Source organism: Oncorhynchus masou, chromosome 16, assembly GCF_036934945.1.
Source record: "Oncorhynchus masou masou isolate Uvic2021 chromosome 16, UVic_Omas_1.1, whole genome shotgun sequence".
NCBI lineage: Eukaryota > Metazoa > Chordata > Actinopteri > Salmoniformes > Salmonidae > Oncorhynchus > Oncorhynchus masou.
In genome coordinates, this window is record NC_088227.1 from 7,070,111 (window position 1) to 7,083,029 (window position 12,919).

The following is a 12,919-nucleotide window of genomic DNA, read 5'->3' on the forward strand; positions in this document are numbered from 1 at the left end:
ATGAACTGTAACTCAGTAAAATCATTGAAATTTTTGTTCAGTATAGAAGAATGAGCAGTGTTACAAGTATTTGAAAAACTATTTCTGAGAGGAGGGAGAGAAACACTCTAGGGCGGTGTTACAATTAGGTCTAGATATAGCTTTATTTGGAAAGCAATTTCTGAAAGGACACCATTTCTCTCAGAAAGTATGAGGCAATCCCCAGAAAGAGAAGTATAGGGCTACAGTGGAAACAGCCCCTAACGTTAAAGTAAAGAACAAACCGTGAGGAAGCCAGACATCTAAAGGGGCAGTCCAGTACTGTCTCCCTTTACAAACCTAGGGTTGTGTTCACACAACGGAAAACGAAAATGAGCGCTTCTGTTCGAGGTCCCTCTTTTGTTTCAGTGCGTTCTCTTCCATTTTCTTCCATTCTTCCACTCTGGTCAAGAATAGAATGTCATCGAGGTTAGTTAACAGAAAGTAGGTTTCAGTTGAGATACATCAACCAGGGTCAATATTTTAGCCTCTGACAGAGTTGTGGTATTACTTGTTTACCGTGTTGTCTTTGGTTGCTTGCTAATTGTTTATCAGCAAAGAAGAGCTTTAACATGTTAACAACTCAACATGCTAAGTGCAATGTTTTCTGAATATTCCTTGACAACTCACATGCACATTTTCATAAAGCCAAGGGCTGACTATAAACCATGTTGCCACTTTTGGACAGTCGCACATAATCATGCATGTGACCCACAATGCATATGACTCAGCTTCTGTATCCGTGAGCAACTTACTCATTAGTCCTTTAGTGGCCCCTAAGGGAGGGTTATATGGCCTTTCCTGTGAATACAGAGGGTAATTATGTGTATGTTTCTGTATGTGTATGTAAGTTAGGTAAAGTCTATCACATTAACAGAAGACAAAGACCAAAAAAAAGCTTTGAAATAAACCATTAAAACTCTAATTGTGATCAATATTAAAATACCTTTATTAAGTTGCCTTACAACCAAAGGCCATCTATAAGCAATGATTTGTTCTGCAGATATCCAGCCAATATGAATAACCTGGAAAAGTCTCTGGAAATAGGGTCTGCAAATAGAGTGATTTAGAGTTAATCTTGTGATTTCCTAATTTGTATTTACATACATTTTGGCATCCTGAAATGAGAAATGTGACTTCTTTTTTCCCCTCTCTCTCTTTACCCTTCAGACACCATGCATGACCCGACTGTGACTCAGACCAGCGTGGCTGCCATCAACTGGAGCACTGATGCTCCCCGTGCACCCCGAACTACGAAGAGGACCGCGTGCCCCTGGTGGTGCTTTACAGTGTGGTGCTGGTCATCGGGCTGCCTGCCAATATCGTTACTGTCTACCTGACCTTCCTCCAGGTGCGCCGCAAAAATGTCCTGGGCATCTACCTGTTGAGTCTGTCTGTGTGTGACCTTATGTACCTCTGCACCCTGCCCATGTGGGCCAACTACGTGAACGCGGGCCACCAATGGCGCTGGAGCTCCATGGCCTGCAAGGTGACAGGCTATTTCTTCTTCAACAACATGTACATCAGCATCTTCCTGCTGTGCTGCGTCTCCAGTGACAGATACGTGGCCGTGGTCTACGCCGTGGAGTCGCGCGGCCTTCGGCGACAGAGACTGGCAGTTGCAGTTACCGTGGCCATCGTCTTGGTGGTGTTCGTGGGCCACGTGCCGGTGTTTACCATGCCAGAGGGCGATGCGGCAGAGGGGCAGCGCCGCTGCTTCGAGCCAGGCAAGGGCACGTCCACTGTGACGGGTTTCAACTATGCCCGCTTTGTCATTGGCTTCCTGTTCCCCCTGGTTGTGCTTGTGGTCACTAACCGTGCCATCCTGGCCAACGTGCAGGCTAGCACAGGGCTAAGGCAGTGCCAGAAGGAGCGGGTGCGCTACTTGGCGTTCGCCGTGGTGGTCCTCTTCCTGGTGTGCTTCGCGCCATACCATGTCATTCTGCTGCTGCGTGCGGTCACCTTCCACTTCCCCGAGCTGCAGAATTGCCATTTCCAGGAAAGCCTCTATACCCCTTACACTATCTCCCTGGGCCTGTCCACCTTCAACAGCGCCATCAACCCCATCCTCTATGTGCTTTCCAGCGACAACATCCGCAAGGAGCTACGTCGCGGCCTTGCAGGCCTCCGCGGGCGAGCCACCCTGCGGCCACGCTCCACCGACAGCAGCCAGCACAAGATGCACAACTCCAAGAACTCGTCAGAAGTGGCGGCCGCCACACAAGAGGTGGAGAAGCATGGTCGTTGATGGCAGAGGAAGGTTAGGGGTTCGATGTACAGTATGTATGCTCAAACTGTGGGAGCCAGAGGGATATGCAGGTGTGACTACTGAAGGAACCCTGGACTGGTGACTTGCAGGTACTCTGGAATATTAAACAGAATCAGCATAGAGCCAGGTGGAACCCCAAACATAGCAAGAGCAATGGGGGATGATGTAATCCATCTATCCCAGAATCTGACTAAAATCTGATATGATATCATTGAAACGGTTCAAGCAGGTGCATTGTCTCCCTATTGATGGCATCATTCTAACAAGATTTGCAGTTGCCAGGAGCAATCTGTCTAACGGCAAATGTTTGATAAGAGAATGACGGCACAAACAGCACAAACCATCATTCTGTTATCCAACTTTGCACCTGCACTGTTTATCAAGTAAATGTGTTTCTGTAAAATTTCTGTGGAAATTGTTTGATGCACTCATTGTGCATAGAGTTGTGTGGTTTGTTTACCTTTGCAGTCATTGGTTTTTGTTTGACATACATTTTAAAGTGAAAGATCTGAGTGTGTCTGTGAACTGGCGTTGTTAGCATCCCTTAGTTTCATATGGATGGATCTGAGTTCAGCCAGCAAGTTGGTTCAGCCAGCAAGCAGACACTAGCTAGCTAGCAAATTTTCGTGCACATTACGATTTTCATAAACACACCTTAGATAGATGTATAATTAGGAAAAAAATGTCAATATTAGCTACAGATTTATCGTTTTTGGTAAGACTAACTCGGACTCTTTTGAGGATGAAAGGGGGTTCAGTGGACGATGTCACCTTGGTAACATTTTCTACTGTTAGGACAGCATATTGTAGCCTAACACTTTGGTAGCTATCCCTGATTGTTTGCGAGTTATCACACAAGGCCTTGATTCCCCAGAGCCTTTGTAGCATTGAATCAATTGAGTTGTATTTTGCGGCTAGTCTACTGTTTCTGTGACAGCATGTGCGTAATGATGCGCCCTATCTGTAATTTAGTGCATTATTATTGGGTAAACATAATAAGCAGCCTCAATTGCCTATTTGCAGCCATAGGAGGTAAAATCTCTCTAGGAGCTGATCTGTCGTCAGTATTGTGGAATAATTCTAATGCCAATGTATTGAATGGAGAAAGCTGATACAAGAGCAGTGCTGCTTTTATTTGGATCCTATCAGTATCGACACATGGTCTAACAACGCACTTAGAGAACGCCCTCTCTGCGTGTTTGTTTGGAAAACACTAAACAGGTTTTAAAGAAAGGTTCATCTGGTACGATCGTCGTAATGCTTAAAGGCCCAGTGCAGTCAAAAACATGATTTGTATATATTTCCACACCATGAAGTTGGAATAATACTCTGAAATTATTCTGGTACCCTTTAATGTTAGTGCTGTTTGAAAAGATTGCCTGAAGTGTCTGTCTATTTGGGTGGGATGGAGTTTTGGTCTGCCTGGTGACATCACCAGGCGGTGACCACTCCCGGACAGTCCTTGCAGAATTCTTGCTTGAGACATTGCTCTTTGCTAAGAAGCTATGTTTTTGTTTCTTTTTGACCATTTTAACTGAAAACAATCACATTAGGATACTTAATTGATACCCAGAAATGATTTAATATTGAGATTTTAAAAAAAATGGCTGCATTGGACCTTTAAGTTACATCACAGCTGGGAAACAAGGCCCTGATCTGAGACATTAACGTTAAGTTCATTTCTGCGTCATGTTTTGCTCTTCATCTCCAGATTGAGGACTTGCCAATGTTTTGACAAACTCAGCAGTTATTTGTGTCCATATGAAAGACACGTTTGAAACTTGCCTCTCTGCTGCTAATGTAGGAGTGAGAAGCTTCTACAAAACTGTCTATTACTGAAGCTTTTCTATGAAATAATGTGTTTTCCTTTGGAGGAACAATATTTGTTAAGTAAATCGTGCAAAAGCTAATACAATATGTTATGTTGCAATACATAGATATTGTGTTTCACAGTAGATGTATAGATCTACATCATGTTCTTAAACTTTAATCAAGTGTATTTTGAAAACAAGAACAATTGTAGTATTCGTCATGTTTTAGGTGTTAAGTGTTTTGTAACAATGTAAATATAAATCAAGACATAATCTTCATATAACCTTTTATAGCCGCAATATAACATTTTATATACTTTGGTGTTTCTCCTCCTATATTGCAGACCATTGTAAAAGTTTGTAAAAAAGCAAAAGTTTGTTCTTTTTATTAGAAAATTGCACTTCTTGAATATTATTTATACTGTTTCTGAACATTTTTAAGTAAACATTTGAAGTAAAATGTCTCATTTCAGTTTCATTATTGAAGTGGATGTCTGTACATATGTATCTTTCTATTACTGGTGAGGAGTTTCACACTAAAAGGGAAACACATAAAACAGCACCAAAAAAAGCATTCCTGCACTAATACTCTGTCAGATTTTTTAGTTGGCACTCTTTCGTGAGATGGAAAAAACTCTGTTAGTGTCACAAATGATCTTACATCTCTGAACGTGCAGATGAAAGTGTGTTTAAGAGCTGTGTCAACAGAAAAGGTTCCGGTAAGCTTGTGGTTTGGAACTTTTCTCATTTTCGTTTTCGCTGACAAAGAATACATACAACGGTTAGGTCTAGGTCTTCCCAGGCCTTCATTTTGGTTGTCACATTTATGTAAACAAAGTTCATTAAGGTGGACAGATTTAATTCAATGGTTAATGATACTGCGTGTATGAATTACTATATGTGGTTTCGCTGTTGGTAGAAGTCGGAAGTTTACCTTCACTTAGGTTGGAGTCATTAACTCGTTTTTCAACCACTCCACAAATGTCTTGTTAAACTATAGTTTTGGCAAGTCGGTTCGGACATCTACTTTGTGCATGTCACAAGTCATTTTTCGAACAATTGTTTACAGACAGATTATTTCACTTATAATTCACTATATCATAATTCCAGTTGGTCAGAAGTTTACATACACTAAGTTGACTGTGCCTTTAAACAGCTTGGAAAATTCCAGAATATTATGTCATGGCTTTAGATGCTTCTGATAGGCTAATTGACATCATTTGAGCCAATTGGAGGTGTACTTGTGGATTTATTTCAAGGCCTAGCTTCAAACCTAGTGCCTCTTTGCTTGACATCATGGAAAAATCTAAATAAATCAGCCAAGACCTCATAAAAACAATTGTAGACCTCCACAAGTCTGGTTCAGCCGCCTGAAAGTACCACGTTCACCTGTACAAACAATAGTACGCAAGTATAAACACCATGGGACCATGCTCAGGAAGGAGGCGCGTTCTGTCTCCTAGAGATGAACATACTTTTGTGCGAAAAGTGCAAATCAATCCCAGAACTCCAGCAAAGGACCTTGTGAAGATGCTGGAGGAAACAGGTACAAAAGTATATATATCCACAGTAAAAGAAGTCCTGAAACATATGACCTGAAAGGCCACTGCTCCAAAACCGCCATCAAAATGTCAGACTACGGTTTGCCACTGCACATGGGGACAAAGATCGTACATTTGGAGAAATGTCCTCTGATCTGATGAAACAAAAATAGAACTGTTTGGCCATAATGACCATCGTTATGTTTGGAGGAAAAAGGGGGATGCTTGCAAGCCGAAGAACACCATTCCAACCGTGAAGCACGGGGGTAGCAGCATCATGTTGTGGGGGTGCTTTGCTGCAGGAGCGACTGGTGCACTTCACAAAATAGATGGCATCATGAGGAGGACAATTATGTGGATATGTTGAAGCAACATCTCAAGACATCAGTTAAATCTTGGTCGCAAACGGGTCTTCCAAATGGACAATGACTCCAAGCATACTTCCAAAGATGTGGCAAAATGGCTGAAGGACAACAAAGTCAAGGTATTGGAGTGACCATCACAAAGCCCTGACCTCAATCCCATAGAACATTTGTCAGCAAGGAGGCCTAAAAACCTGACTCAGTTACACCTGCTCTGTCAGGAGGAATGGGACAAAATTCACCCAGCTTATTGTGGGAAGCTTGTGGAAGGCTACCCAAAACATTTGACCCAAGTTAAACAATTTAAAAGGCAATGCTACCAAATACTAATTGAGTGTATGTAAACTTCTGACCCACTGAGATTGTGATGAATGAAATAAAAGCTGAAAAAATCATTCTTTCTACTGTTATTCTGACATTTTCACATTCTTAAAATAAATTGGTGATCCCAACTGACCTAAGACAGGGAATTTTTACTAGGATTAAATGTCAGGAATTGTGAAAAACTGAGTACAAATGTAGTTGGCTAAGGTGTATGTAAACTTCCGACTTCAACTGTTTTTGACAGTTCATCAAAAGTAAAGAAGAAATCCCAGCAGAGATTGTTCCACATCTAGGGAGGATATCATGAATAATTACAACAGCAACATGCTTGAAGTGTCTTTTCATTTTGTTTCAAAAACAGAGTCAACCAAGATTTCACTGCAACTGTGTTTCTCACGGGAAACGTGTCTATACTAAATAATGGCTAAATAAACTTCCAACGTGAAAGAAAAGTATCCACAATGGCAGCTCTGTGTACAATCTCCTCAAAGGAATAGGCACACGCATAAAAAAAGGATTAATGCTTAATATAATTATGTTTAATAGAACTCTTTCTCTCTCACTTGCCAATCATCTTCATGCCCTGCCTGTGTCATCACGCACACAGTGCATAACACAAGCGCAGTCACTCAGTTTACGTGCTTCATTCGACTGATATTTCCGACCCTCACCATGTCAGAGCCTCGCCTCTCACACTAGCATAACACCTGTGTATCCCAGTTACAACTCAGCCCTATTGATATAGCTTACTGCCGTTCCATCCCGGATTACAATACTTCACTATGATTTGATTTTGACAGAATGTGTGCTGTATTTGAAGGACTGACAGTTTTCCATGGTGGAAAAATAGGAAAGTCGTGCATTTAAGTGTGTGGACCTGTGATGTGTCTGTGAAGAGTGTTTGTGTTCCATAATGTGATGCATATTCTATTTGTGGACGTTTTCTCCCCCACCAACACCACCACTGTCTGAGCAGCATTAACAGGCCTGTTCAATTATTCTGCTGAGAGATTGATGGACTTATCAAACAGACTTTCCACCTCGTCAGCCTGATTCCAGGAAGTTCTGAATATACTGTGGTCATAAATAATAGGTTTTAAAATAGAAAGCTCTGGGATGTGTTTTTACTATGACAAGCATAATTGAACAAGGAGGCAAAAGGGCAACTCTTATGCATCTGGTCGACAGGTAATATCAATCAAATGGCTTCAGGAAAATAGAAAAGCAGTTGGTAATGCCATGAAATGTATTAGTCCGAAAAGAGTATTACATCAACATTTTAAAAAAGAAGGATTTGCTAATAACATGAGGGTTGACCATTCTTTATTTTAAACAAACACATGATCACTAACAAAGCGTGATCACATCATCATACTATAGAGAATGGCCAAGGGGATGCAAAAGGACACATACCCACCACCACCACCACAGCACTCCACTAAATCATAGTGGGATAACTACACAGGTCATACGGTCACCGGGACAGAGAAACTGTCATCTGGTGCATCCGCCCACTCCTACCACACACACCGTATGAATATTTAATCCACTAAATGACCAAGACAGCCTGCTTTATTGGACCCTGATGAATATTTAAGTACCCAGCACCGGGCAACAGCCAATAGGGCCATCCTCTGCTCAGGGGGAACACCCCAGCCCCTCCCCTTTGCCAGCCGTCTACTTGGTCCGGCTGGTGTTTGTTGTTACTGTTCCCGTCTGTCTGAGTCTGAGAGCTGGGTGGCAGTGACAGTGGCACTGGCAACTGTCTGGACAGCCTAATGGCCTACGGGGGCTTTGAGGGGTCCTCAATCTCAGCTGGTGGCCATTTATGCATCATTCACCTGACTACACTGTTCAGCCCCACCCTCTCGTAACCCCTGTCTCCAGGCAGGCTAGGCAAGGTATGGGGGTGAGAGATAAACAGAGCAGAGCTGACTGGAAAAGGGTGTGGCGTGGACTTGGGCTGAGGAAGAGTGAGGAGGGAACAGTTGTTGACAACGTTCCCCTGTCCTGTTTCTAAATAGTTTTGAGGGCTTGTCTGGTCACAACTTGCAGACTTGTTTACGTGTTACTGTGCGGTTTGTTGCCAACCTTACTTTGCTACCTGACAACTTTACGGTAATTACCGTTTATACTTTTTTTCATTTAACTTTTTCACTCTGGACGTTTTATCTGGACATGGTTCGTCAGGACCTCCAACAGCCGAAGCTAAGTAGTAACATTAACATGATGCCTCTAATTGCAGTCGCTGTACTCCTAATATACAGGAAAACTATCGCTTTATGGTGAGGATAGCTGTGCTGCAAGCCTTTGATGCGGTTGGCCTGACTGAAACATGGCTTAAGCCTGATGAATTTACTGGGTTAAATGAGGCCTCACCTCCTGGTTACACTAGTGACCATATCCCCCGTGCATCCCACAAAGGCGGAGGTGTTGCTAACATTTACGATAGCAAAATTCAATTTACAAAAAAAAGAAGAAAATTCATCTTTTGAGCTTCTCGTCATGAAATCGATGCAGCCTACTCAATCACTTTTTATAGCTACTGTTTACAGGCCTCCTGGGCCACATACAGCGTTCCTCACTGAGTTCCCTGAATTCCTATCGGACCTTGTAGTCATGGCAGATATGTTATAATTTTTGGTAATTTTAATATTCACATGGAAAAGTCCACAGACCCACTCCAAAAGGAGTGGGTTTTGTCCAACATGTCTCTGGACCTACTCACTCTCACAGTCATACTCTGGACCTAGTTTTGTCCCATGGAATAAATGTTGTGGATTTTAATGTTTTTCCTCAAAATCCTGGACTATCGGACCACCATTTTATTACATTTCCAATCACAACAAATAATCTGCTCAGACCCCAAGGACGTCAGAGTACAAAAATCGGTTAACCACCTAACTGAGGAACTCAATTTAACCTTGCCCAATACCCTAGATGCAGTCGCACCCCTAAAAACAAAAACATTTGTCATAAGAAACTAGCTCCCTGGTATACAGAAAATACCCGAGCTCTGAAGCAAGCGTCCATAAAATTGGAACGGTAATGGCGCCATACCATTCTTTTTGATACTGTCGCAAAGCTAACTAAAAAGCAGCATTCCCCAAGAGAGGATGGCTTTCACTTCAGAAGTAATAAATTCATGAACTTCTTTGAGGAAAAGATCATGACCATTTGAAAGCAAATTACGGACTCCTCTTTAAATCTGTGTATTTCTCCAAAGCTCAGTTGTCCTGAGTCTGCACAACTCTGCCAGGAACTAGGATCAAGGGAGACACACGTGTTTTAGTACTATATCTCTTGACACAATGATGAAAATAATCATGGCCTCTAAATCTTCAAGCTGCATACTGGACCCTTTTCCAACTAAACTACTGAAAGAGCTGCTTCCTGTGCTTGGCCCTCCTATGTTGAACATAATAAACGGCTCTCTATCCACCTGATGTGAACTAAACTCACTAAAAGTGGCAGTAATAAAGCCTCTCTTGAAAAAGCCAAACCTTGACCCAGAAAATATAAAAAACTAATCAGCCTATATCTCATTTTTTTTTTTAAAGCTGTTGCATAGCAACTCACTGCCTTCCTGAAGACAAACAATGTATAGGAAATACTTCAGTCTGGGTTTAGACCCCATCATAGCACTGAGACTGCACTTGTGAAGGTGGTAAATTACCTTTTTAATGGCATCAGACCGAGGCTCTGCATCTGTCCTCATGCTCCTAGACCTTAGTGTTGGTTTTGATACCATTGATCACCCACACATTCTTTTGGAAACCCAAATTGGTCTACACGGACAAGTTCTGGCCTGGTTTAGATCTTATCTGTCAGAAAGATATCAGTTTTTCTCTGTGAATGGTTTGTCCTCTGACAAATCAACTGTATATTTAGGTGTTCCTCAAGGTTCCGTTTTAGGACCACTATTGTTTTCACTATATATTTTACCTCTTGGGGATGTCATTCGAAAACATAATGTTAACTTTTACTGCTATGTGGATGACACATAGCTGTACATTTCAACAAAACATGGTGATGCCCCCAAATTGCCCTCGCTAGAAGTCTGTGTTTCAGACATAAGGAAGTGGATGGCTGCAAACTTTCTACTTTTAAACTCGGACAAAACAGAGATGCTTGTTCTAGGTCCCAAGAAACAAAGAGATCTTCTGTTGAATCTGACAATTAATCTTGATGGTTGTGCAGTCGTCTCAAAAAAAACTCTGAATGACCTCGCCGTTACTCTGGACCCTGATCTCTTTTGATTAACATTTCAAGACTGTTTCAATGACAGCTTTTTTCCATCTACGTAACATTGCAAACATCAGGAACTTTCTGTCCAAAAATGATGCAGAAAAATTAATCCATGCTTTTGTCTACTGCAGTGGTGTCAAACTCAAATACCCAGTGGGCCAAAATGTAAAACCTGAACAAAGTCACGGGCCAACATTGAACAAATTAACCTTTTAATATGGACCCAAACAAGTTTTGCTACATTGAATATGGAAAAGCACTAAATAAAAATTGTAGTTAGTGTTAATAATTTTACAAATAAAATGATAATAAATCAATCAACCATTCAAGGTAGCAAGAAAAAGTGCATAAAGAAAACGTTAATAATTGCACACTGAATCTGACTAAACCAATTTCTTTCTATCTATATGAGCTGATCCTCAGTGCTAGATGTTCATCAGTCAGACGTCCTCCATCTACACTGGCTTCCTGTTAAGTGCTGCCGAACATGGAGAGCAAGGGCTGAGGCATTGTCAAAACTGTGCGGCGCCCACAGCATCATACTTTGACTTCAGCGTGTCTGCACTGGAGTTCAATCAAAGCATTACATTTGGGATTGCATTTTCCACATCAACTGCGAAGGGATTACTAAGCAGTTCAAACTTGCATTTCTGGGCTTTCTGATTTGGTCACGGCGGTAGAGATCTGCGCATGGATTGGCAACAGGGAAAATGGCAAGGGTTTCCTTGCAGCATCTGCTCCCACAGGCACAGGTCCCTCACAGAAGTCTGTGATTGAGCATCGAGATGGCTCGAGATGTCACAGAGAATTTCTACACAGGAACTTTTGCTCCCGGAAGGAATTGACATATTTCCTCACGCAGCTCAAACATCTGTTCAGTACTTTTCCTCTGCTTAGCCATCTCACCTCTGGATACAGAAAAGATTTAAACTGGCGGTGATTTAGACCTTCGGCTCTTATAAAGTTAACTACCTGTGTTACTGTGGTCATAAAATGTTCCATCTTTAGGGCTTTGGCACACAGTCTTCCTGATGTATGATGCAGTGGTAAACAGTTAGCTCATTTCTCTTCCCGCATGAACCATGCCCACCATTCCAATGGTCTGTCCCAACGAGTTTATCCCATTTATTTCAGTGAGGAAACCTCCTCAAAGACCTTTCCTGTGGTTGTGCCACATTGATTTGAATCCTAATAGCTCCTCCGTAACCACAGATTTGAGTCCACTTCACTGAAGACTCATGAGCAGTATCAGATGCGTCAGCTCTCATCCACAGCGAGGGGAACGCCTTTTCCCTTTTCCATCAGCTGGTCATACAGATTTGGCAAGATCACATGTGCGATCAGCTAAGGCTCACGTTTGAAAATGCTTGTTTTTCTCTGGGCAGAGGTCACAAACCTTCATCATGCACTTTTTCATGAACTCTCCCTCATTAAAGGGCCGGGCTGATTTTGCGATCTCTGCTGCCACTATATAACTAGCCTTTACAGCAGCCTCTTTGTGATGTGGCTGGCCAGGTCCTTGTATTTGTCATGGTGTTTCGTTTCATAGTGTCGTCTAATGTTGTACTTTACTTACAGCCACGTTGACTCCACAAACAAGACAAACAGGTTTGTCTTTACATATGTAAACAGATATTCTGCCTCCCACTTGTCCAGAAAGCTCCTGTTTTCTGCCTTTCTTTTCGCCATTTTTGGAAAGGGTTAGCTCGCTGACAGTTGTAGCGTCTATGTTGCTACTACTGTCACAGAGGAAGAGCGTTTCTGGGTCCTGTCCTAAACAGAGCATTATGGGATTCAGTATAGTGGTGAATGCGCTGTAAATACGGCTCTGGAGCATACACCCAACTGCAATGCTTTTTCTGGCTATCATAAAGCACTAAATCTCCAGTGCCGGCTAGCCTGACCCAATCCACTGTGCTTCCCTGTTAAGGCAAGGGCTGATTTCAATGTTTTACTGCTAACCTACAAAGCATTACATGGGATTGCTCCTACCTATCTTTCTGATTTGGTCCTGCCGTACAAAACCTACACATACGCTACGGTCACAAGAAGTCACAATTGTCCCTAGAATTTCTAAGCAAACAGCTGGAGGCAGGGGTTTCTCCTATAGAGCTCCATTTTTATGGAATGGTCTGCCTACCCATGTGAGAGACGCAGACTCTGTCTCAACCTTTAAGTCTTCACTGAAGACTCATCTCTTGAGTAGGTCATTTGATTGAGTGTAGTCTGGCCCAGGAGTGTGAAGGTGAACAAAAAGGCTCTGGAGCAACAACTGCCCTTGCTGTCTCTGCCTGGCCGGTTCCCCTGTCTCCACTGGGATTCTCTGCCTCTAACCCTATTACAGGG

The 12,919-nt window shown here is 42.4% G+C and overlaps 1 protein-coding gene across 1 annotated transcript; it reads left to right on the top strand.

The window, feature by feature from the left end:
- The first annotated feature begins 316 nt into the window (after positions 1-316).
- LOC135557384 (probable G-protein coupled receptor 132) lies at positions 317-4,552 on the top strand. Its single transcript, XM_064990608.1, is given in 3 exon segments — positions 317-447; positions 1,189-1,253; positions 1,256-4,552. Coding segments are annotated over 3 exon segments (1,173 nt in total). The 5' UTR covers positions 317-350; the 3' UTR covers positions 2,267-4,552.
- The last annotated feature ends 8,367 nt before the right edge of the window (positions 4,553-12,919 follow it).